Below are 26,779 nucleotides of genomic sequence, written 5' to 3' on the forward strand. Positions count from 1 at the left end.
ACGGGCATAAGAAGTAGGATCTGTGCCAGAAAACAATGTAGATGGATTTAAACTCTCAAAAAGAACGTTCAGTAGAGCTGCTAGAAAGAGCAGACTGGTATGAGGGGAAGAGCCTTCTGCTGGAGGTGTTTGGTGGGGTGGACTCTGCTAAGATGTTGTTAAAGGACTAAAGCTTCACCTGAGATGAGATGACCTCTTAATCCAGTTGTGAGGGTCTGTGGTCATTCAGAAAATGTCCCCTGGAACCCTAAGGGGATTGGCAATGTTTTAGATTGGAGAAAAGGATGGAAAGAGCATAAGATGGCAGAGAGTTGACAGATTGAGCAAGTGCACAGCTCGTGTCAGTATGCCCTTCAGAATGGGTCCTCGGAGTGCTGGGGAATTCCAGCCATACACCTCTGACATGTACATGTGTGCTATGGCGTGTGGGCATTCCCACTCCTCCCAACAATGAGTCACCCAGTGAACAAAATTAAAGAGAAATTAAACCCAAGTCAGCGCGGCTGCATGGAGGAAGAAGTGAAGCAACTGTATTCATCACTGTTACAATGGTAGAGTTTTGAATATGTGTAGAAAAGGGTTGTTGGGGTCTTGGGCACCTTGGTTTGTTAGATGTGCTGTTTGCATGCAGTGTCTAGAAAATGGTATTAGCATACATTCCTTAGGGCTTAAGATAATCCCTGCTTTCTTAAACCTGGCAGGTTCACCGTAATAATCTTACCTTAGTCTTAACCACAGAAGCAGACTTAGACAGACACTTAACATGCACATAAAACTTTTGGCCCAGTATTTTGGGGCTGTCAATATGTGAGGAAAGGGAGCCAAGATAAGGAAGGAGGAAGCCAACGCCTTGTGTTTGCTTTGTGTTTTCATTGACTCGGTACATGAGTCAGCAAATTTCTGGCTTTTTAAATTTTTTTTTTATTTTATTTTATTTTTGCTATATTTTTGGAACATCGGCCATACAAATAACTTTAATTTTCCCCACTCTGTCCTAGGATGCTGGTGGGGAAGTTTGAGGTGGGGATGGGACTGACTGGTTCCAGCTTTTGCAGCCTGCAGGGAACACACTTAGCACAGGGCAAGGGTATATCACAGTAACTCAAAGTCCTTTGTTACCTAGGAGAAATGCCAACAGGAACTTGGTAGAGAAAAACACCCAAGTCTCTGGCCATGTCGTGTAGAAATGAAGCTTATGGTGATGGTGGTGGTGGTGGTGGTGGTGGTGGTGGTGGTGATGGTGATGGTCTGTCTTTGAAAAGGAAGTGAGGTTTCTCCCACAGCAGATAACAAGTGCCCAGCATTCCAACCACATTCTTCCCATGGACAAATCAATGTTGAAACCCTCAATTGCCTGTGACAAAAACCGCCTGCAGGAATTGTCATCCGTACAAGCGCTGATTTTTGAAACACTCATGACCTTCCCTTGCAAAGCAGCTGCCCCCACTTTACTGGTGCTTAGCTCTTTTTTTTTTTTTTTTTAAATTGCACTGCTCTATAGATGTTGGGGTCTGAGGTCAGCCAAGGTGACTTGTCAAAAGTGGAGGGCTTTTATTAAGTTTTTATGTTCTCTTAGATACAACAAGACAGACATTTGGACACACAGACAGACAGAGATATACAGTTTTTAACTTGTATGTGTGTGTGTGTATACAAGCTGTGTGTTTTACTGCCCTGAGATTACTTGTCTACAAATAAATCTTACCAGGGAAATTTTGGGTCATTTTTACTAAAACAGTGTGGGATGCCCACCAGCACAGAGATGGTGAGGATCAGGAGGCAGTGCATGTATGTGCTAGGGGTCTGACTCTATTCCAAGGAAACAGCCAGTGTTCGGTTACTAATCCTGAAATCATGGTACATTGTCTTTGTTCTCTGTGGGCAAAGTAAGTGGGTGTTATTTGTGAACATCATAGCATTTACAACAGGCATAGAAATAAGCTATTGTTTTTCTTCATAGAGATCTGCGATTCTTTATCAATGAATGTTACTGTATGAAGTTTATTAAAAATCTCCTGTCCATGCAGTTTGTGCTAGAAAGAGGCCCTGCTTTGCCATTGCAGGTGGACAGTATCTCACAGTGTCTGCAGCCAAAGCCCCGGGGGGAAAAGCCGCTCGCTTGGTGTTACCTCTTGGCCACCTCATGAATTCAGGGGACCTGTGCCTGTCCTTTAGGCACAAGGTGACTGGGCTGCACTCGGGCACACTGCAGGTGTTTGTGAGGAAACACGGTACCCACGGAGCAGCCCTGTGGGGAAGAAATGGTGGCCATGGCTGGAGGCAAACCCAGATCACTTTGCGAGGGGCTGACGTCAAAAGCGTAAGTAGATCCCCAAACGGAAGTGCTGCTTTCATGGGAGAGCCTGGCAAGGAGCCTTGCTCTGTACAATTCAGGTCCAGTGTTTTGTGGCTTTTCCTGGAGGGCTCCATCCATCGCCTCTTCCTGAAATTCTTTTCTGCTTCTTCATCCTTCTTCTTCATTGCAACCTTGACCACCAGACCCTCTCTCAGTTGTGATGATCAATTGTTTCCAATGAGAGAAAATTAGTAATAGAAAATTTAAGGAAAAAAAAAAGGAGTTGTTAAACACATCCAGGGTCTGAGTGTTGTGGTTAACGGTGCCTGCTTTTCCTCTACCTTCACTTCCTTAACCTTCCAACTTTTACCTCTGTGGCCGCAGTAACTCTTCTTTCTAATTTTAAGTGTTTCTTTGAAATTCGTTTCCCCCTTTGGCCCAAAGATGAGTTAAGCGGCTCCAGGTGGGAGCCCAGCTCCAGGGTTGAACAGTGTTGTCCAGGAGGGGTTATGGTGGAAGTATTGAATGGGGATGCTATTTGTATTTAATTTTTAAATTTTATTTTAAATAACCAAGTTCTGGGTAGTGAGAAAATGATCTGTCACATGTCACCAAATATAACGGGTGACTTTCAGAAAATGTCATCCTGAGGTAGACGCTTATACAACTTTGCCCTGAAGTGTCTACATCATTCTTACAGAGTTTCTTGAGACCACATTAGAAGCACAGACCCCATTACAGCTTTCAGGGGGGCCATTAGATGTCTGTGTACCTTTTGCCTTTGCCTCCTTTAAATGCATTGCTTCGTGCCATAGTATTGAAAGGTCTGGTCCAGTTTTAAGGGAGCAGGGATACCCTACAGAGGATAAAATGTGAAAGAGTGAAATCTCTAAAAGCTGGGGGCTCTTTAGCCCCTACTTCCTCAGCATTGTGTCACACTCTACTCTTCTTCCTTCCAAAGCTTGGCAATCTTTGACCATTGTCTACTTTGTCAACATTTCTGCAGTAAACGAGTGTGTAGTGAGAATGCCAGTTTGAAGAGTAACTGATTCTGGGCCATTTGGTCTGGTGAGCAGCTGGACGAGCAGTTGGAGGGCATCCCGAAAGGCCAGGGCCTGGGATAAGGCTGGCCCTTGAGCTCTAGTGTTCCCACTTGCCATAGAAATCTGATCTTCGGTTTGGGGGAAGGGTTGTCTTACCATGCTCCATGAGTGAGCACTGGAAAAGGGGCAGAGGAGGCCTGACCAGTGTATGCGTTCTCTCCCTAGGTCATCTTCAAGGGTGAAAAAAGGCGTGGTCACACGGGGGAGATTGGATTGGATGATGTGAGCTTGAAAAGAGGTCGCTGCTGAGAAGACCCCTGGCAGCTCCCGAGCTAGCAGTGAATTTGTCGCTCTCCCTCATTTCCCAATGCTTGCCCTCTTGTCTCCCTCTTATCAGGCCTAGGGCAGGAGTGGGTCAGGAGGAAGGTTGCTTGGTGACTTGGGTCTCTGTGGCCTGTTTTGGTGCAATCCCAGTGAACAGTGACACTCTCGACGTACAGGAGCATCTGGAGATCCCTTCTGGGGTGCTACCTTATACTGGTGTCTTCTTTAGGAAGGCCTTTGGCATGTGTGACCGGGGCCATCCTTCCTCCTGGTTATAGAGTGGGCCTGCTAGCCAACTACGGGAGACGTTTTCATTCTGTGCAAATGGAATTCTGTGATCTGTCCAGTGTTGTACCATGAGTAGTAGTGACTTTGCTTACAGTATGACAGTATGATGTACAGCGTGCTTGTGAAACTAGTGTATCTTTTTCACTTCAGTTACTTCTGGCCTGACCTCAATCCATACTCTTTATAACGGAGGGGTGTGCAACATATTAAGATGCATTTATTCTTGTAAACTGTGTCTTTCTGTTAAAGACAGTTATATAGGGTGGGCATGGAATTTCCTGGTTAGCAGTACTGTGTTTGTGTAAATGTGCTATTACTATAAGTATTTACCTGTTCCTAATATCCACAGACTCTAGTTGCAAGGTCAAAGGCAGCTTATGATCCCCTGAGTTAAAAAACAAACAAACATGGTGACCTGTCATCTATGCTATGACTTAAACCAGCAGCAAGAAAACTAACAAAGGTGTGCAGCTTGGGGTAGTGTCATGATGGCTTTGTTTCTGTGTCCTTGAGTTTGACCTATTCAGAAAACCATTAAAGGGAAGTGAGGACCTGCAGTTAATATATAAAACCCCTATGTTTCCAGTTATACTTTAAACTGACAGCTTTCACCATTGTTACATGCCTCCCTCCACCAGTAAGAAGTTTTGTAAAGATTCTGTGGGGGTGGGGGTGGGGAGCGGAGGACCAGAGGACGGCCCATAAGACAGGTGCTTATAATGAGCTTTAAATCAGCAAGGTTTCCACGAGTGCAGCTAATGTGTTACCTGAGGCTGGGCTAGGAAGCAGGCCTGTGCACAGAGGTGACGCTGGCGATGATGGAGCAACACTAGCACCGTCAAGGAGGACAATATTGGAATTTTAATATCGACAGAGCCCCAACTTCATCTCCTCCCTGTCAGACCTCTGTATTAAAAAAACACATAACTTTAGAGAGTCAACTTTTCTCCTTAACGTTTCTCTCCCTTCTGATTAAGTAAGTAATCAAAATATTTTCTGCTGTTTTTGCCAGGAGACACAAAGATGATTAAAGGGTTGGAAAAAAAGATCTATGGTGACAAACTAAAGGAACTGGGAGTGTTCTGCCTGGAGAAGAGAAGACTGAGGGGCAGACCGTGGGGGCTCCTCCAGGCTGCGAAGGGTTGGCACCAAGAGTTCTCCATGTGTCCCGAGAATAGGACCAGAGGGAACAGGCTTAGGCTAGAGTGTGAGGGGGACTTTCCTGGCAGGGACAGTTGCTAAGCCCAATCCTTTACAAAAAAGAAGTGTGATCATATTCATTCTCTCTCCTCCTACTCCCTCCCTCCCTCCCTCCCTCCTTCCCCCCCCTTACTTCTACGTTCATCTCTCTCTCCCTTTCTGTTCTCTTCTCTTCCTCTCTATCTTCTTTCTCCCTTCCCTCCATTAAAATAAAAAAAAACCCTACATAAAATGTTAGGTATTTAAGGTGTACGTACTTCAGGGTAAAGTCCCTGATCGTGGACACTAGAAGACACTTTGGTCTCCACAGTAGTCCATGATAATGGCCATCTCCAGAACTGAGCAGTTTGGACTGAGCTCCAAGGTAGGCTTTCTACTCTTGGCCTCCTCCTGTAAAGGGCACAAAAGGAGATGTTGAGCTCACTGAAAGGGTCTTCACTCAACAGCCAACCCAGCAGTATTAACAGAACAAATTCCCAAATTCTTTATTCCTGGAGAGGATGTGTCACACAGGTGCTATCGAATCTTAATAATGTCCTACTATGGTGGTGTTAATGTTTGATTCCTGGGTAAGGGTGTGACCCCCACGGTTTGTTCAGTAGATGCTTAGACTTGTTTTTCAAAGAGACCCCCAAGAAACATGAGGCAGAGAGATTCTGTCTGGTGCATTGCCTCTGGCTTGCATTGACAAGTTAATATGGCTACTGAAGGTGTGTCAACCACAGCACCGTTAGCCCTCGTCCTCGCCTCCTTCCATGACTCACTTTCTCACCAGGAGCCTTCCAAGTTCCACAAGCTGGTAATGCTTTTTGAACAGCTCCAAGTGACTTTGCCATTTGGGGCTTCTGAAGTAGAAGTAAAGAGCACCTAAGATGTTCTTAGGTGCATTTTTTTTTAAATGATTCATTTCCTTCTTGGTCATGTAACTGCACAGCTGATTCGGAAGAAAGGGGAATGCAATCGAGAATTTCACTCCTGGGTGCCAATAAGCCATTGCACTACACTGATGGAGGAAGTTATCCAAAGTACTGTATAACATCTTGTCTATTATTTAATGTTTTCTAAAGTGAGAATTGTTTGTGGTTTTCAAAATGAAAAAATAAAAGCAATCTTTGTAAATAAAAATCACTGTTCCTACTGCTACCTGCCTCTTCCTTGGTTTTTTGACTTCTGATTTTTGGGACCGGGCTCCCGAGGTGACACACTACTGTTTCAAAGCCATGCTGAAATCTTCTTTACCACCTGGAAGTGTGGAAGACAGATATCACTAAGGTTTCTGGGTTTAAAATATACAGCCCACTCATCACATGCCCAGACAGGGGAGAGATCAGGTCACTGAGGACCCATGCTTGCCCCAGTAAATTAGTTACATTCTGTAATTTACTGAAAACATTGCTTTATATGCCAAGCTAGGCTATGAGTAAATCCTTAGGTATATATTATGTATTACATAAACCTTTTACTAGTGATCTTGTTAATTTATAACATTTCATTCCCCAGTCACTTTCAGGTGGAAAGAAAACCAACTGTAAAGGAAGAAGATGAAAACATACAGGAGTAGCAGCAGTCTGCAGGGAGTTAGGGAGAACACGTTTATCACTGCTCTAGAGAAATCACACGATCAACTTTCTCGTGAGTTCAAGGGGGGTAGGATCACGCTGGCAAGCTGCAAGTGGCAAAAGCATGTTTTCCATGGAGCTGTATAATGGATACTTTATACATTTAATTGAGTGACAACAACAAGCAATAATGAGTAAGCTGAGGTAAACACCCCTCTCTGCCACACCTGGGAGGAACACAAAAACACACTCCAAGAACAATTCCTAGTTTTCAAGAGACTGACGTCACAAGGCTTGTTTTCTCACAAGCATTTAGAATTCTCCTCATACAACTCCATTCTTGGACCGTGTCCTGGCAACGCTGAGTGTTTTCTTTCTCCCCTGCACTCAGGGAACTCTTTAACTGCTGGGGACCCAAGTCTTCCAATTCAATTCTGCTCTCCCACCTCAGGGATTCTTTCTAATCGCTTCAAGATCTGAGAAAATCCAGTTGAAGCTCTGCTGAGCTTGGGGGAAGCAGATATGAAGGAAATCGGGGTGTAATGGTAACAGATATTTGAGCAATGTGTGTGGCTCTGGAGACCAGTGCCGAGCAGACTTTCCCATGAGGTGTTTCTGTCTAGAGATGGGAAGGGACATCTTTTCAAAATCACAAAAGCAGAATTAGCATTCTGAGATATGTATTGGAGGGTTCTGAGGCTGAGGGGACTTGAGGACCTTCTTGAAGCTTTCTGAGTGTCACCGTGCCTGGGAATCCCCTGCAGGCATAGTTAGACTCCCAGTTCCTCCTGGCAGGGATGAAATTCAAGATTCTCCATTTCTAAGGTGTTTGCAGGTGATGTCTGAGGCACTCTTGATCCAGAGGCCACACCATGGGTGGCAAGGCTTCAGTGACAGTGAACTGGGCAGGGACTTTATTAGTGCTAATGTTAGATGGGCTGAAGGTCAGCATTGGCAAGATCTACATGAATAAAACACTTAACCATAGTAATAGTACTTTTTTTCTGAAAAACTCTGAGCATTATATATATATATGTATATATATATATATATATATATATATATATATATATACATATATAAATGTGCCTACCTGGTACAGAACATTACTTCGAACAGATAGCCGGAACTTATCATCGAAAACACATAAATATAAATGAACCAGGCTGGCAGTGTAGATTTGTGGCATCAGTGTGGGGAGAGTGGGGTATACAGGCACGAGGAGTATGGGTTCAAGGAAGCTTGGACTACATAATGAAGGACCCTGTCTCAAAAGATTAAATGAATTAAAGCATACACTAGGAGGGAGGGAGGGCGAGGAAGACATATATATATATATATATATATATATATATATATATATATATTTGAATTTACAGTCTCCTCCAGTGGGGTGTATGGGGCTTGGTCCAACTTGGTACTGTTGGTGATGGAGAAACTTGGTCCAACTTGGTACTGTTGGTGATGGAGAAACTTTAAGGAGCGGGGCCAGCAGAAGGTCTTATGTCCTTCTGCTTATGTCCTTCTGTCCTTATGTCTGCGGTGTGTCTTCAAGGGGGGTGGTAGGAATCCCAGCCCTTCTCATCTCCCTCCTTCTGCATCCTCTCTGCCACGACATGAGCAGCTTTGCCCACCACTGGCTCCTTACCCCTCAACAGGCGCGAAGCAAACCCATTGCCAGAGGAACATAGTCTGAAATTTGAGCCCAGATACATTTCCGCTTTTTAAGTTGATTATCTTAAATGCGGATCGACACAACACCCTAACCAACATCAATACAGGAATGTTAGAAATGAAACTTCTCCACCTCCACATCAGGTCTATAGGAGGCGGAGCTTGAGGTGGGCCCAGCACCACCAAAGCAAGTTCTGTAGCTAACCCTGGCACAGGTTAGCCTTGCCATCAGGTTTGCTTGCCATCTCTACTTCCACCACTCATGGAGGTGACTCCTTAAATGTTCCTAGGAAACCTGGGTACCCTCCTCAGTCTCCATCCACACCTACCACGGTAGAATTTGGTAGTTGTGATTTCTCACTTCATAATCCTTGAAGGTTCTCCCATGGCCTCTATGAGTCAATCCCTTATTGACCTAGTCACTAACTGTCAGGTTACTGTAGCCCCAATGTATTAGTTACAGCCAACTATTAGTGGCCTACCCACAAGCCTCCTCTCCCCTAATTCCTTCCTTCTCTGGATGAAAAAACTCCCTTATTAATTTCTTTGATCCTTAAAATCTGCTCATTTTCTATGTTCCTTCTTTTTATCTATTTGAGTCTTTGGCAGTTCTAAAAGTGTGGCATCCCCCCTTCATGGAAATGCATAATATTGTGGATGACACTACTTTCAATTTGGAGATAAAAGAGTGAACTCTTCCATGATGGCTTAATACCTAAGCAATTTACATAACAGAGCACAAAGCTACATTGTCACAGACCAGTTGTTCTGTTACCTTTCTATAGGGAGTGTATTATTTTGGTACATGTTTTCAAATCTGTTGTTAAATGAGAAAGGATAGTTTAGTTAGCTTTTTGTTGTTGTTGTTGTTGTTGTTTTGGTTTGGTTTTTAAAGTAGACACTGTTTCTTGTGGCATTGAAGTCATATGAAGAGCAAGATAGGTGTCTGAGAAGGGACGGGAAGCATGGGATTTCACAATTCATCAGGCAACAACTGAATACTTTTGCCTCCCCAGTGGCTGTGCTCAGCAGCACAAGCCCCACCTGCGAGGTGCAGCCCACCTAGGGCTAGTTGAAGCAAATTCCCATAACGAGGCTGCCCAGGTGATGCCCATACCCCTGAAAGAGTCTCATTAGCGCATAGGGTATTTCTACAGAGCTCAGCTCTCTCCTGCACAGAAGTCTCCCATGGAACGAGCACCACCATCTTTTACCCAAGCCGGTGCCTGTATCCCTCTAGTCAACACCACCTGGGAACCTGTTAGAAGACCCTCAAGCTCAGCCCGGACCTAGAATCAGACCCTGGGGCAGAGCCGCATTTTGGCTTTCTCGACTTATCAGCCATCCCGACGCTGACGGCCACCCCACCTAAAGCTCGAGGACCTCACTGTGGAGATGGACGCTGTGGGTTACAAACAAGAGTGAGCCCCCTGTCCTGCCTCAGTTTGTGGAGCATCTTCCCCAGTCACCTAGTGCTTTGCAGGCCCTGAAGGTTCACCACCATGTTGGGGTGGCTTCTCAATCAGGAGAACCTGGGATATTTTGCCACCCGTGTGACTTGCAACATTTTGTATCTACTCTGAAAATTTCCCGGCTGGTTTCCATAGTGTCTTATTGAGCCCCGACTGTAATCTAAGGACATAAAAACTGTTGCTTCCCACGGCAGACTTGAGATGAAGTGCCTTGCTAAACAACATATCGCTATTGAAGAGTGGAGAGCCACCTAGACCCCACAGGACAGACTCACAAAGATCCAACAGATGTTTCAGTGGTAAGAACAAGTGTTTCTGGTGACAGGGTGTCTTTAGGTCTTTGGTAAATTAATTGGAGAAATCTATATTAGTACTCAGGAAAATTGCAATCGGCAACTTCATAGGCTCTGTGTTCATACCAGTGCAGGGTCTCAGGGCTCACAAGTAAGGATTTAGGAGTTTTGTTGCACAATGCTAGCAACTTCACTTTGAAAAACAAAAATTCAAGGAATGATTGGTATTTATCTGTGTACCCAAGGAGATCAGACCCTATGCTTTTTCTGCATCTTTAGTTATGTTTTCAAGTCTTTGGTGAAGCCATTTGTAAAATTAAAAGGCCCATCTGCACCTGTAATGTGATAAAGATCTACCCCCACCCCGACTTGACACTCATTCATGCTAATGTTCCCCACAAAGGCAGTCGAGGATGGTCAGAAGAGCAGGCTATTTTTGTTACCACGCTCTAGGTTCCATCTGACTCTAGCCTCATACCACAGGTCCCGAAGCGCAGTCCTGGGGATTACAGAGGATCTGGCTTTCATTTGCTGCTGCACTCAGCTGTAATTCTCAAACACTGTGGCTAGTGACCGCATTTGGCTACAGCTCAGGGCATTTTATAAACTGTTCCTTCATCTTATACCACTTTCCTCAGATTTCGTAGCTAGTGCTTTGGTTAAACTGTGTGTGTGTGTGTAATAGCTAGGAAGAACATTCATGAGACAACTAGGGAAATCCAATTTAGACACTAGCATCTCCGTCAAGAATGAATTTTTGCCTCCACATACCCCTAGCCCACTTCTCAGGCACCATCCTGCCATAAAAATAAAACGTCCTCATCTAACTCTAGTGTTTGAATGTAGATACTCTTAAGGCCCTTACATCAGAGACAGGGTCATTGTGTTAACCAAATCCACAAAGGTCAAGTGGGCACTAGGTACTAGTAGCCATGATTTATATCTAGACCTTAGTTTTCAGTTTCTTTCCCATAGCACAGGCAGCAGAGAATGGAATGTGTTGCTGGGGTGGAAAGAGGCTGAGGGTCTGAATAGCCACATGTTTATACTCCAGAAATCTAGTAAACTGTCTTAGTAAATGCACAAAAAACCATAAATACTCATTATGGGATGATGTACGAGTCACAAGGAAGGAAGAAGGGGAAACTCCGATCTCCTCCTGGAAATCTTGGCTGGAACCTGGTGTAAACCATCTGAGAGTTTTTTTTTTTTTTTTTTTTCTCCTATTAGCACCTCTGATCTCTAACCCCACCGGTAAAGGCCAGACATACGTACACTTACAGACTCAATCTCCTTGACTTTGAACCTGTGTTTAGTACCTCATATGCATGGCAGCGTAGAAATCTCTGGAAAGGAGACAGCATAAACATGTGATCTTTTCTCAGGGACTTTGGCCGTCTCTGGAGAGAAGCCGCGTTGAGATTCCAGAAACCTAACGATGCTTTGGGACATGGTTCACAGCCCCTTTGTAATTGCTGGCCTCTTTTCTTTCCCTGTCTTGCTCCAGTGATCCAGGGAATTCCCTGGAGGCCCTGGGATGTAGCGCAGTAGGTCAGATTCTCTGGAAAGCCAGACCTGAGCAGCCAGATGGTTGTCCTTTAGAGACAGACAGGTGGGGGGCTGTCTAATGTCAATCTCTTTCTCTATCCAAAAGCATTTGATTACCCCTGCCCCATTCCCCACCACACAAGATAAAGAACAACAAAACGCAATGTTGCGTCCCATCTACTCAGTGATCCTCAGAGAGGATTTAGCAATGGCTGGCTATGGAGTGGGTTTCCTGGCTCTAGGGTAAACCCACCCACACTGTTCTCTAAGCTGTTTTAGTTAACACTTTACTGCATTGAGGTTTAAAAGTCAATGTTTAGATACCTTTGTTTGTAACAAAGTTTCGTTCTGGAAGACTGAAGGCTGGATTACCTGTGAGGCTAACCAGAGATGAGAAATCAGGTGCATTTGTGACTCATGCCAGTCCTGGAAGAAAATCACCCATACTCATCACTCATCGCTAATGCCAGAGCACCTGCCTCATAGCCACGACACTGCACAATGAATTTGCTTGAGAATAGCTTTTTATCCCAACAAGTGCTTCAGTTGCTGGATACCAGAAACAAAACAAAACAAAAAACCACTCCACAGGATCAGATTCTGAGAGAATTCTTTATAAAACATCAGGAGAAATGTGTGGACGTTTCAGGGTTATATTTGAAAACAAAATAGCGAAGACAAAACAACAGTGGCCTTATTCTTAGAAGTGGGTTATTTTCAGGCTGACTACCGTGGGGAGGTTTGCACTGGAGGTTAGCGGGGCTCAGGAGGTGTGTGGGCCCCTTCCTGGGGTACCTCTCTATACTCTGCAGAAAGCACACCAGTGGGATAAACAAACCCACAGTCAATAAAACTGGAGTTGGTACTTCAGCCTCCAAACAATGCTGTAGGCGTGATTCTCAGCCTTCCTAATGCTGCAACCCTTTAAATACAGTTCCTCATGTTGTGCTGACCCCCACCCCCAACCACAAAATTATGCCCTTGCTATTTTACAGTTGTAATTTTGCTACTGTTATGAATCACAATATAAATTTTTTGGAGATAGCAGTTTGCCAAAGGGGTCTCACAGGTTGACCCACAGGTTTGAGAACCACTGCGCTAAATGGCTGCATGAACCCTACCAACCTTTGTAACTATTTCCTCCAGAGTTGGGAAAGAGCTGAGCTATCCCAACCACAGAGGTATGAGAGAAATGGATCTCTGGAGACTCAGACAAACCGCTTCCCTCATTCCTCTGCATGCCACCTCTTTCATTGCCCTGGGCCAGTAGGACTGCTTTGCAGTATTGCTACTGAACTGCTCCAAAGGACTTCTTGCTCTGTGACGGCTTGAGCCCAGAGAAGGGAGAAAACTAACCCTTTATACTTAATCATATTAGTTGCTGCAATGGAAGAAAAGTAACGTGCTCTTGAGTGTTGCTTGTTAAGATGCCCATAATTTGTTTTAGGGAATGAGAAATGTGTAGGTTTTATATTTGTGTTATGCTTCATTGTTTATGACGTGTGTGTGTGTCTGCCTGTCTGTGTGTCTGTTTGAGTCAACATGCCATAGCCAGCATTTGAAAGTCAGAGAGTAACTTGCTAGAATCTGTTCTCTTTCCATAATGTAGTTCCTGGGATTGAACTTGGGGCTTTAGGCTTTGGCAGAAGATGTCTCTACCCCATCCACCCTATGGATATCTTTTTGTTTGTTTGTTTGTTTGTTTGTTTGTTTGTTTTTGGGACAGAGTCTCACTCTCTATCACTGACTGACCTGGAACTCAGTATGTGGAGCAGTCTGGCTGTAAACTCATGGAGACACACCCGACTTTGTCTCCTGAGTGCTGGGTTTAAAGGCAGATGCCACTACAACCATCATAAAATAAACACTTTTTAGCATTTTGGGTTTGGCTTTTCTGAGACAAAGTCTCAATATAAACCCTTGGCTGGTCTAGAACTCACTCTGTAGAATAGGATGGCTTGGAACTCATAGAGATCCACATGCCTCTGCCTCCAAAGTGCTGGGATTAAAGGTGGACAATATTTCCACAAATGTCAGCTTCACACAACATATATTTATTATCTTTAATTTTTCAGGACATGCGATAATTGGCTTCTCCATTTCAGGGTCTTTTTCTTTGTAAGGTCTTACAAGGCCACCATTATGAGCACAGTCAGGAAAGTGGCCTCATATGACACAGTTGTGTCAAAGGTCCACTTCTAAACTCAAAAGATTAACCGGATTCAGTCTGTTGTTTTAACTGTATTCTCTTTGTCTGGCTGAAGGCTGTCTTCACCTCAAGGCTTCCCAAGTGTCTGTCACATGGGTTCCACGCTTGTGTCCTTACTCAGAGCAGGAAAGATCCAGGAAAATGGGCACTAAAATGTTCTGGAGTATTGTTACAGACATCTAACCTTCTGATTGTTCTTTTAAAGGCCTGGTTTGTAACAGAGAGACTTTTCCCAGTTCTGCCCTGAACAAGCTCAAATCAAGACTCTTGCATTCTCCATTCCCCTCCAGCTCATGAAACTTCCTATGCAGTGAATTTTCAGAGGGCTCTGGTAATTCTGGGAGGAAAACTTCAAGATACCGCTTCTACTTTGATATGCTCACTTCCCCTCACATTCAAAGGCAAATGTCTCTCATTCATGTTTTTTATGAAATCACCAAGGAAGTGAGCTGCCATAAATGTCTCCTTAAATGGGTCACACTCGTATGCAAGGAGTAATGGGTTATTTTTATAAAAAATTTAAAATCTCTGGGTATTTTTAAAACTGCCACTAATAGCGACTTCTATCTGCTGTGACCTGTTACACTTCACAAGTGTCTTGTCAAGTTTGATTCCATCTTGGCTAATCCAGGAAGATTAGCCAGCTGTTCTAAACAAGTCCCTTTTTGTTGCTTCCAAGTTTTTTTGACCTCATCACATGCCCCCTCGGGAGGACACAGCGTCAAGTCGTGGCCTGACCCCACCCTTCTGTTCACCTACTATAGAAACCCTGTGGTTTCCTGGGCATGAAGGAAATCCTCACATTGAAGGGAGTGGTTGGCAGCTTCTGATGTGAGGTCAGTGGCTATTTTGTCCCCAGTATAAGACTTCCCTTCGACCCAGCACCACCACATCTGAACTCCGGGCATTCTCAAAGGAGATTAGAAGTCTCATATTGAAACCAGGGTCAATCTAGTTATATTTAAAACTCAAGAGTACGTGAATATGAAGACGCAGTTCTTGGTTTATATTCCACGAAGCTCTTTGCTGCTTTCGTAAACAGAGGCAGTGATTTCTTTCAAAGTTACCGTTGGAGCAGAGCTTCTAGAAGGTTTTGAGTAATCATTTGTTGTTTAGAAACGTCAGCCTCTCTTACTTCTTCCTCTGCAGACTGAGTGTGTTTTGTTTCCAGCGCATGTGTTTGTCCATTTAAAAACCCGACGAGACAGTGAGCACTTAGTTCTCTAAATTGTCCTTCGCTCTGTTTAATGTTTCCTGAAGCATGTTTGTGGTGCTGTGTGTGTGTGTAAGCTGGGGGACAATCTCAGGTGTCCTTCTATAAGAACTGTCCACCCTTGCTTTTAAAAGTAGGGTTTCTCACAGGCCTGGAATGCCAAGTAGCTAGGATGGCTGGTCTGCTTCCTGGCACTGGCATTATAAGCATATGTCACCATGTTTGGAAACATAGTACTTCCTGCCATCTTTACATTCTCCCCAAATCTTCTCTTCTTAACCATTTTCTCCCCACTCTAAAAGATTTTTTAATTTTTTTTCATTTATAACAAATGAGCTTTTTTTAAAAAAAATAAATTGATTTTTTTATTTTATGTTCATTTGTGTTTTGCTTGTATGTCTGTATGAGGGTGTCTTGAAACAGGAGTTACAGACAGCTGTGAGCATCCATCCACATGGTTGCTAGGAATTGAACCCTGATCCTCTGGAAGAGCAGCTGGTGATCTTAACCACTGAGCCATCTTTCTAGTCCCTCTAACCTTTCTCATCTGCCTCTAGGTTCTTTCTTTTCATATAAGTCCTCCTTACATGTGTAGAAATGGAAGTTCTTGGGTGGGGTTCAGACTGGTAATTCCCTTTGCCTGGGCTCCCATCGACCTGTGAATTTAGCAAGTTCTATCTTTTCTAGGATCTGGCTACATTCCCTGCTTGCCTTTTCTCTGACCCTATAAGGATAGACTGGTGAATACTAATGTTTCTGCCCATACTCGTGGCCCATGATTCCCTGTCAAGCAAGACTGATGGAGCCTCTTCTCCCAGGCCTCCCTGAAGTCTCCACATGGTTCAGTTGTTTTCCAAACTCCTAAGGCCCTAGTAAAGACTGCCCAGAGAAGAAGACAGTCTTGGTGTCTAGAATTGCTTAGCAGTTCTGGTCAAGAATATCTCTGAGGAGGAAGCCATTGTGGTCACAGATGCAAGCAGCATTCTTAAATCCCTGGTGGAACTGATGTGTTAGGCTCTGCTTTGGTCTTTTTCAGTTTACTCTTTATTCAGAGGAGAGGAGATGCTATTCACTAAGATCCCTGATTGCCCAATAGTGCTGTTCTGCCTGGTTCTACGGTCTCCTGTCTCTCACAGGGGACCTGGTGTAATGGAGTAGGAGTTTTGTAGCAACACTAGTGACTTCATAGGACCTGGTCAGGAAGGCAGACAAAAAGCCGGATGTCCTGTGAAAAGAGGGCACTCGGGATGTGGGCCACCAAACCAAGGTTAGTTCTTCCTGCTTCCAGCCAAATTGCATAAACCCAGGCCAAAGGAGCTCTGGGCAGGAAGCCAGGCCTGTGTTACCTACTAACACCGTGGCTGGTGAGTACCCAGGGCACAGAAACTGAACCGAGGTTGACTTTTTCAGTGACTCACACAGATGGAAAGGGCGAGCTGGTAATGACCTGAGAGAACCTGAGCTGACTCAGCGGTGGTGCTGTGGGCTCCGAGCTGGTAATGACCTGAGAGAATCTGAGCTGACTCAGCGGTGGTGCTGTGGGCTCCGGAGTCTTGGAGGAGGGTCCAGGGAGAGAATCTATCTCTGTGAGTGAAATCAAGAGTCAATGCTCTAACAAAAAGACTCCCTTGAGGTGACCGCATTCTGCACTGGAACTCAGAGACTCCACTAAAGGGAAAGGCGTGGCCTGCTTGATGAGGAGAGGAGTGTAGACAGTGGACTTCATATTGGGCCTGACATCCCTACAGAGTCTGAAACACTCCATGCCATCCAAATCGAGGATTCATCCAAGTGCCCCAGCAACCTCTTGTTCCACTCAGATGTGGGCTGGGCTCAGTCCATTTAAGATTTGGGGGCATACAGAGGGGTCGTCCAGCAAGTGTTCATTATTCCTCCCAGGCAATGGGGGCAAGCATATTGAGCAGGAGGCTTCAACGATGTCTCTATCGACTCTCAACAATGGTAGAATCCCTGGCCATAGCAAAGCCAACACCATAAGAACTGCAAATGAATCAGACCTCCATTTGGGTTGTCTGCAGGCCCCGTGCCTTCTCTTGTAGGGGCCCTGTCTGGGAAGTTAAGTTACAGGACTTTAAACCTCTAGAGTTTCATTCTTATCACATCACGTACCTAGTGGATCAGAATCCCAAGCATCCTTATCGGCCTTTGCAGCCCAGGAATTCGAAGCAGTAGTACCTGGCTACTGATATGCCTTCTTTCTGTTTAGATCCCTACTTACTGTAATCTACAGGGTTTAATGCAGATCAGTTTGAGGAGTAATGTGTTCTTAGAACTTAGCACAGAACTAGAAAGTCTTTCCTCTTATTATTAACATTGTGCTCGTCGGAGGTTTAGATTGTCTAGTGTTAACATATTGGTAGTGAATACATGTGTATATATCCAAACATTTACATTCCGGTTCCAAACTCAAAGCACATAGCTCTTCAAATGACTGACACCAGGAGGCAGAGATTATGTACGTGATGGCTAGAGCTTACCTGACCAGACCACAGGTCAATGGATATTAACCCCCAAGGCTAGACTGTGCATAAATCACAGTTGTATAAGGAGCAAGGTGAATGGACCATTCTGCCATCACCCACCGAGCTACCTTCAGTCCAGTAAGGCTTTGGAGATTGTCCAGGGTAGAAAGCAGAATGTGAACAGAAACAACCTTACATGGCACATTCGTGGAAAAGAAGCCTATTTAGGGAACAGATACCAGACAAAGAAATCCATTGGTGGTCATAAGACCATGACTACCGACCTTTGAAGTAAGAGAACCTTGGAATAAATAGCTGTGAGTCAAAAGGCATGGGGAATCCAAACCCCGTCTAGGTTTATGCAGCTCAGATTCCTAAAGAGCATAAACCTTTGGCATCTAAACTAGATAAATTATTAATTAGCCAATCGGGCAAGGCATGCTTTTTTTTCTCTTTCTTTCTTTCTTTCTTTCTTTCTTTCTTTCTTTCTTTCTTTCTTTCTTTCTTTCTTTCTTTCTTTCTTTCTTTCTTCCTTCCTTCCTTCCTTCCTTCCTTCCTTCCTTCCTTCCTTTCTTTCTTTCTTTCTTTCTTTCTTTCTTTCTTTCTTTCTTGAGTTAGATATTGCTTGAGTTTAAACCTAGGAAGGATGGCATGGCACAGAGCAAGTGTCCCTACCACTTGCTGAGAGTCAGAACAAAATATGAAAAGGAAGCTGGCACAGACACTGTGACTAATTATAACTCCTCCTGGAGAACTCACAGAGTCAAGCTGCTGACCCATAGTGTTTCTTCGAAACTTCTCATTGTAAGAAGAAAGGGTATTTTCCTTATCTTTTACACAAAGAATGGAGACCTAAAGAGTTTGGCCGAAACCACACTGGTTGGTAAAGACAGGTTGGGTCTGTGTCCACTCTTGCAGAAGCACAGTGGCCACAGTTGGGGGTGAGGGAGGCCTGTGGACAGGGATTCTCTTGCTCTCCTCAGAGTCTTGCCTGCTGGAATCCTGCAATGGAAGGAAGCATTGACATCCATGAGACCAGCAGCTCATCACCCATCTTTCAAAGCAACCTCTGGACCCCTCAACTAGCTGACTTTTAACGCGTCAACACTCTGTACTTTTTATTTTATTAGAAATTTCACGTTTTAAAAGAGGTTATCATTTTCCAAACCAAAATTTCCAAACAGAGTAATGAAGATGGCTCTAACAACTCATGTCATCAGCCACTAGCCTGATGTGCCAAGAATAGAATGTTTTCATTAACCTTAGCCCTGTGGGATGGTAAATACTATTTATTACCTTTCGTCTTCTACACAGAATGGCTCTGAAGTTGTAGTGCAGGGTGCTTGACTATATTACAAACAGAGGTTAAATTCAACGCAGAGGCTCTACAGCCCTGGCACACTGAAGGACTGTGTGTAGGTGGCAGGTACATTCACAGCTGGGAGAGAAGCAGCCCTGGAGTCCAGGGTGACTTCTCCTGGTCATTGTTGTAAGTTTCCTAACTTTGCTCTGCACAAAGGTTTCTGACTTTGACACTTTAGAAATAGGGGCTATTTAGGAAGCAGGAAACCTTTCCATAGATACCATCAGCTTTCTCCTGCCAGCCCTGGATCATGGCCAGCTAACCTCCGGAGAACAGCAGAACTGCAAGGCCATGTGTAAGGGGAGTTAGCCATGTGTAAGTGGGCTAGCCTTTTGATCTTCCCTATATATTAACAATAAGGATTACCATGGTTAGCTTATAGAAAAGAAAAACAGAAGCCATAGAGGATAAGGTAGGTTTCCTAAGCTCGCTGAGTTAGTAAGGTGTCAAGCACCCAGATGTTAACATTGCCTAGAGAGAATGAGAGGGTGACTCCCATTTCAAACTCTGCTGCAGTTACTACAATCCTTTCCTCTAGAGACCTTGTCTCACCTCTCAATAAATCTCCAAGCAGATACCACGGGTATTTCACTGTCACCTGCAGAAGGTCCCACTGAAGGGACAGAACTTGGAGGCTGCACCATCATATCAAGCCTCTCTTAGAGCCTTTCTTCCCCTTGCTTTGCCTTATGTCAGCCAGTCAGGTTTGAGTTCTGAGCCCATTTCCCTTCCCTGTAAGACTGAGCCTCAGCTTCTATGCTGAATTCCTCTTTGCCACTTGAATATCGGCAAGCCCCATGCTTTGCACATAAGGCTCAGCTGATGTCTTTTGAACGAATAACCCAAACACACTTTGCAAAATAAAAAGACTATCATTTAATTAACTCAGTGCAGCTGTGAAATCAGCTTGGGCTGATATTGCTCACATAATTTCCCTTGGTGCACAAAATGTGTGCTTGTCTAGACACATGAAAGTACCTGCCAGTGCGAGGCTGGGATGCTGCAGTTTTCTGATACACACTGAACGCTGCAGGTAGAGGCATCAGGATTTAGGCAGAAGTTTGTTAGCCACATCATGTTGACCCCAGATGGGACTGTTGTGACCCTGCCAGCAAGCACTTCAAGGACCATCCAGAGAAGGCTTTAAGTGATTTTTAAATTTGAGTTTGTGGATTCTTTTTCCTTTTGGGGAGTTGTCTTATTAAAAGAAATATCCCTGAGAAATTCTTAAGATTTCCCATATAATTAGATTAATTAAATGCTTAGAGTCTATTACTATGATGAATCATGACATCTAATTTCACTGAACAGCGCAGCTTATGTGGTATCTGTCACTGAGGAATGCAGGCGGCTTTATAGCCTTTTGTATAAATGGCTGAAACTTTGATGCCTTGAACGGAACACAGTGTTTCTGGGCCAAAACTTCTCTACAAGGACAGTTGGGCTCTGTAACTCCCTAATTGTTGCCATCATTGTTAATCCTTGATATTATGAAGATTCTGACTGTGATTCTAGCCGTACCTTGAAACTTTTGGTAATTGGAATTTATGGCCTCTGAGAAGCACCGAAAGACTGCACCTTGGTCTCCTGGACTAGCACTGCTTTCTTGAGTATCCCTCATTCAGTCACTACTCCCTGAGTCCAGGGATCACCCCCGTGACTTTGCAGTCCAGAAACATGCTATAGAGGGCAGATTTACCAAGACTGTGAAGAGCCCTCTCGTTCTACCTGGTGGATGAACAGTGCAAAGTGCTATGGAAGCTGGATATAGACTGTGTGGGAAGATGGTGAGCAGCCCTTTCTTCCTCTGCACTACTCAGTAGAGCCAACAGTGAGGGTGGAGCCTGCAGGCACAATTTCCCAGCATATGGCATCACCGGAGAGATGAGTCTTCATGTCTACTCATCTATACCACAACAGCCATTCCTTTCTCTTTTTCTCCCATCACAAACAACCTGAAGTGCTGAGTGAAAATCACAGATGCTCACGCCAGAATTCTCCAGCCCCAACTCTTGTCAAGTATGCTTCACGTGGTGTTTCCCACCTACTCTGTGGAAGGACACTGCTAAATACCCAAGGAGGGGACAAGAATGTCAGGCAGTGACACACAGTTTATATTGCAAAGCATCTGTGGTGTTCTTCAGTGGTGACTCAACATAACCCCACCCACAGAGACACTTGTCTGCAGCATGGACCATGAAAAAAGGATGTTTGATCCTGTTTTGAATTTTTCCAAAGGTTTGGTTGATTGGCGATTTACTTGAGCTAAAGTTTCTGGAAGCAGAAGAGTACATGGCCCTCACCTCAGACAGCTCACCTCAGAGAGCTCACCTCAGCAAGCTCACCTTAAGAGAGGTTACCTCAGAGAGCTCACCCCAGAGAGCTCACCTGTTCAGAGATGATAAGTGTACATAAGGTACCAGCAGACAAGGCAGGTCACAATGAAGTGAGAGAGTTTATGCTACAGTGACTTTACAGGGATATTGAGATGAGATGGTAAGAGGGGTCAAATGCCATGACCTTCACAGCTCTGAGGTTGCCCTGCCTTGGGTGATGGCAATACAGAAATGCAAGGTAAAGAAATGGACAGGAAGTCTGTGCTCGGGTGGGCTGTGTGTTCTGATGGAGACACATCAGAAGACCAGGAATCGGATCTCATTTATTACATACAGCTGTCTGAGAAGATAGGTTTATGTACTCAACAGAACTAGGAAGCTGATTAGCTGATTGGTAGGGGGTCTTTGTAGGGGACAGTCTCAGACTATAGTCACCAGGGAGGAGAAAGCTGTGACTGGGAATTTCTGCATACAGTATCAACAGCTATAGCCTAGGGAAGGCCTTTACATTCCTGTGGATCTGAGGCTCTGGGTCCTTAACATTGGCTGTACTCATGTTATACATACATACATACATACATACATACACACATACATATACACACACATACATACATACACATATACATTGCATACACACATACATTACATACATACATTACATACATACATTACATACATACATTACATACATACATTACATACATACATTACATACACACATACATACACACATACATACATACATACACATATACATTACATACACACATACATACATACATACATTACATACATACATACACACATACATACTCAGGTCTTCACCTGCTCTCCACAGACAAGGGAGATTTTCAAGATGAAGACATGACTTGGCTTTAAAGATGGCTTTGGAAAGCATGTGTGGAGGTGGTGCAGGTCCTCCTCTGCAGAATGGTAGGGCTTCTGCCACCATTGTATCTTCAAAGCTTTTTACTGCTATGGAAAATCACCACTCAATGCAATCAGAGTATCACAGCACCCACTTAGGTCTTGGCTCCAAGAATGTCTGCTTTGCACATTTGTCCTGCATGGCAAGACATCCTCACCACTGGTAACATAACCCTGCATGTGAGAAGGTTTGTAAATAAATAACCCTTTACGTTCCACATCAATCCATCTAGCCCCTGACAAGAACTTACGGCCTGTATTGCAAGGTTAAAAATTATCCAGGGGTGCCCAGGGAGCTTGCTCCTGGGAACTTCTGCAGGAAAGCCACCAGCCAGCCATGAGCACTGGCTGTGGACAGCCCATGTCCCTGGAAGGACTCTTAGACCTGAAACCAGAAAGTTTGAGAAGGAGAAAGAAATGATGAAGATGATCCTATGTCACAGCAACCAGCTCACCCAGATGAAGTGGGGCTCAATCTGTCTTTGTCTGCTGTGATCACGAGGAGGGAGGGGTTTATAGAGGAATCCCTGTCTTAATTTGCCTTCTGGGTAACTGTTCCCAGAAGCAGTCATCACAAGCCAGTTCCATTTAGGACACCTCATGGTTTTCCACATTGCCTCATTGATATCTGGGGGGGGGGGCAGTAATATGCCCTATTCCCTTTTAAGATGAACAAAGCAAATACTAAAAGAAACAGTCTTTACTCAGAGTCACATGGTTGAAAACACACATCCCCATTCACCCAATGAGCCCATCTGATCTGTGTAGGCGTCAGCAAGATCCTGTTTATCATGACTAAATGCTTCCCATGCCTGGGCTTTCTGAAATGCATCGTGGTAAACCACGGAATGCAATGATCTATACTGTTAAAGACTGCAAGGAAATGGGACTCTAACCATCAAGCCATGTCGCATTGGTTAGGTGGGCAAGTAGTTCAAGTAGTTCCGTAGTGAGAATCCTAGAAACTCCTCAGTTGTGTGAGATGGAGGCTGTTTTTTTATCTTTCTGTTTTTATTGGATTTGGGGAGTGGGGGGAGGTCTTCCCATTTTACTGGTTTGAGATTTTGTATTTGACAAACTAAGGCAAACAAAGACAAACAAGAAAAGGGCACTTTACCAAAACAGCTCTTCATTTTTACTAAAATGTTAATTATTCTCACTGAGCCATTCCCAAATTTCTACCATTATCAATTTTTCATGTGAGAACTATTTCAAAATGCGAGCTCCAGCGAGCTAACCACCAACCCACATCGCTGCGGCTTAGCAGCTCAGACTCTCTGGCTCCCACCTCGAAAGCTCAAAGTGGCATCGAGCCAGAAATTAGGTTGGTGCTCTGGAGGGAGGCAGGAGCTAGCCAGGACAGGTTGTCTCAGGTAAGATCCACGGGGCTGAGAATTTTAGGAGGGGGCATAAGAAGGCAGGCCCAGCAAAGAGAATCTGACATTTCTCAGGGCTGGCTCCCCGTGCTTGGGGAGGAGGACACTGGATAAGCAGAATGGTGGCTTCAATGGGTCTTGTAGTCTCAATCACTCTCTGATCAGATCCAAGTATTACACTGTGAACAGCAGTGGTTGGGGCATGTAAAAACATCTTTTCTGGTTGCTGGTAACATCGGATTATGGATTGGGGGTTGGAGGCTTTCAGAGGATATCAGGGTTACGGGTAGAGATCACAGATATGGGAGTTGGCAAGGTGGAGCTGCAGCTAGGTTCGGGAAGTAACCCTGAATTCACTGCGCACCCTGAGCACCGTCCTGACCCCACAGCCGTCCCTCCATCTCTCCACCCCTCCCACAGAGGACTTGCTGATTTCGAAGTACCTTGAATCACAATCTTCCATGGCTGGCAACAAAAGCATCATGGGGAATCCAGCCCCGATTAATGAGCTTGCACTTGTGCCAGACATGTCGACTTCATGCGTGTTACTTCGTCCTTACACAACCCCAGTCAGATACCATTGTCCCACTTGATTGCAAAAGGAGGCTCAGAGGCCAGGGAAGGTTGCGAAACCTGCCTAGGTTGCACAGGCGCTGAGGAGCTGCTCCTGTTTGTGTAAAGGCAGACCTTCTGGCTGCAGGGCAGCTCCTCGCACGTTTCCACTGGAATATCAGGTAGCACGTGGGATTGCTTGGATGATGCATCTGTCTGGGAGTTATTAACAGGATCTGAGGATAGTTCTAATTGTGATTCCGACAAGGAAAGACCTGTTTCTCCTGGTCTCTTTACAGAAGGGCAAACTGTGAGGTGTGGGTGCCTGCAAAGCAGAGAGAGAGATAAGCGAGAAAGCCACAAAAGCCCAGCTCCTGGGTCCAGACTTTGTGTGTTAAGACAGCAGGGGCTCAACCCACTGAACACCTTGCAGTGTGTAAGGGGGCATGGGCTCATGGGTGTTACAGGACTGGTACAGACTGAAGGAGAAAGCACAAAGCATGGCAGCCTTCTCTCATAGATTATCTAAGAATGTTACCAGTGGGCAGCACAGTATGGCCCTGGCCAGCAGCCCCGGACTGGATTTGAGGCTGGCAAGGGTTCCTATCCTGCCTTAATTTCCTACATTCTCTTTAAAATGAGGGCATCTATTCACTCGTGCTTTATCTATGTATCATCGCTGTCATCTGTCTACTCATACCTGTCTACCCTCTGTCTAACCTGACATTGATTTGCTGAGGGAAAGCTAACTCATACTCGCAAACACACAACAGTCTCCATGGAAACCACAAACTGCTACAGAAGCAGCAAAGAACAACGCATACCATACTATGATAAAAGTTCCAAGAGAGACGAGCCAAAGGATGGGTGGAACAGAATTACCCTCTGCAGTGACACTGGGGTGCAGGGCAGGCACTGAAGAAATTTCCAGGGTGAACCTTAGATCATGAGTGAAGGGAACCAGAGGGAACTAATAGTGCGAAATGGAGGGGGAGAGGAAGCATTGGAGGCCCAAGTCAAATGGCAGTTAAATCTGTTTGTGAATTGCTTGATATCAGGTCTCCAATAGAGTGCGCCTGCTCAATCAATGACAGAGCGGTCCTTACTTTAGACAATTTGAAATATAGTACTTGTTTGTTCAACTTCAGGGTGAAAAAATTCTCTCTCTCTCTCTCTCTCTCTCTCTCTCTCAACTCTCATGTGGTCTTCTCGAGAATTCAGTCTATTGTTCCGGGTCCCAGCACCTTTGTCTCCCTCACACTGTGGATCCCTAGGAGGGGAGCTGCTGGGGTGCACACACGTTTCCCTGGCTTCTGCAACACACATTTCAAGAACCACTTCACACTCTGGTCCTGCTCTTTGGCTCCGTGGTGGAAAGGCATCGGTCTCATGTCATTGTTGATGGCCAGAGGCAGGCTGCACACTGCTTTCCTGAGAGAGCTAGTGGAAGCTGGATGACTTCCTGAGGCTCAAAAACATTCATAGAAACTTCTGGGGTCTTGTGACTTTTGAGGTGATGTGACATGAGGAAGTGAACGAAAGAATTTAGCAGTCAAGTGTTCCGTCACAGGTACCTTGCAGACAGAGATGTGGGGCGATTCATTGGCCCTCTACATAGTGTGCACCTTGACATATGCCTAAGATAATTCACCACACTTTCTAACTGAGCCTGGTTCTCTGCACCCACTGACTCTTGAGAAGACACTCTTAAGTTCTCAGAACAGCACTCTGAGAGAAAGTTGATAAAGTGAAGTACACACAGAAACTGTCATGCCCAGGTACTGCAGCCCTACTGGGTTAAATAAAGCCAATGGCCACTTGGTCATTCGTAGTGAAGAGGTGGTAGTCATACAGCAGCGTTGATGGTTGATGGCGTTGCTTGCTCTGCAGAGCTGTGAAGGAGGATAGACAATAAGCACTGATTTCCTTATCATGCTTGATTAGGAAGACCCAAAGGCATGGCTGAGCCTGAGTGTGTTGGGTGTGGACCTTCAGAGGACAGGACAGGAGCTATGCAGATGCCAGAGAAGAGACTCCCCAACACAGCAGGAAAGCCCTGAGTTTGGAATGTGCTTGGTAACTGAGACATATGACCAGGACTCCAATGTCAGTTGGAGCCCAGTTAGTTGTGCCAGCATCTACCAGGAAGTATGGTCCAGGGAGATGACAATGTCCTGCAGATGTGCATGGCTTGTGGATGCTGACGAGGGCTGAGCCAATGGCTTCTACTGGCTGATTGCATAGAGGCTCAAGAAGCACACAGAGCAGGTCTAAGGTTACATCTGAGCCGTGGAGACCCCCCCACTGCTGATGATTTAGAAGACTATGGGAGGGGGGAGTTTGTGGAAAGATCCAGACCTTCTTGGATTCCAACTAGACTTCTAGGTAAGAAGCTGCTAAGATCATGTGAAACATCAAATTGGTGTTAAAAGAAATCTGGCTTGGAAATACATTTAGGAGCCAGCTCCCACATCTGGAAAGAAACATAATTACTATCAAATTCAGGAAGGATTCTGATCCTCTCTTAACCTGAGGGGTTGTGTGGAAACTATTCCTAATCACTAAGTGTTCTGCCTGTTCATTGTTCATTGACAGAAGTTGAAGTAATAGGGCAGAGAAT

At 44.8% G+C, this 26,779-nt stretch overlaps 1 protein-coding gene across 5 annotated transcripts in view; it reads left to right on the plus strand.

The window, feature by feature from the left end:
* Positions 1-6,286, plus strand: part of Npnt (nephronectin) — a 69,011-nt gene extending 62,725 nt beyond the window's left edge. For all 5 annotated transcript variants that reach the window (XM_021157580.3, XM_021157581.3, XM_021157582.3 and 2 more), the window contains 2 exons: positions 2,064-2,320; positions 3,565-6,286. In XM_021157580.3, the coding sequence (XP_021013239.1) occupies positions 2,064-2,320; positions 3,565-3,648 (341 nt within the window). In that variant the 3' untranslated portion in view covers positions 3,649-6,286. The remainder of the gene's footprint in view (positions 1-2,063; positions 2,321-3,564) is intronic.
* The last annotated feature ends 20,493 nt before the right edge of the window (positions 6,287-26,779 follow it).

Source organism: Mus caroli, unplaced genomic scaffold (genome assembly GCF_978045245.1).
Source record: "Mus caroli unplaced genomic scaffold, Mus_caroli_1 scaffold_3, whole genome shotgun sequence".
NCBI classification, from domain to species: Eukaryota; Metazoa; Chordata; class Mammalia; order Rodentia; family Muridae; genus Mus; species Mus caroli.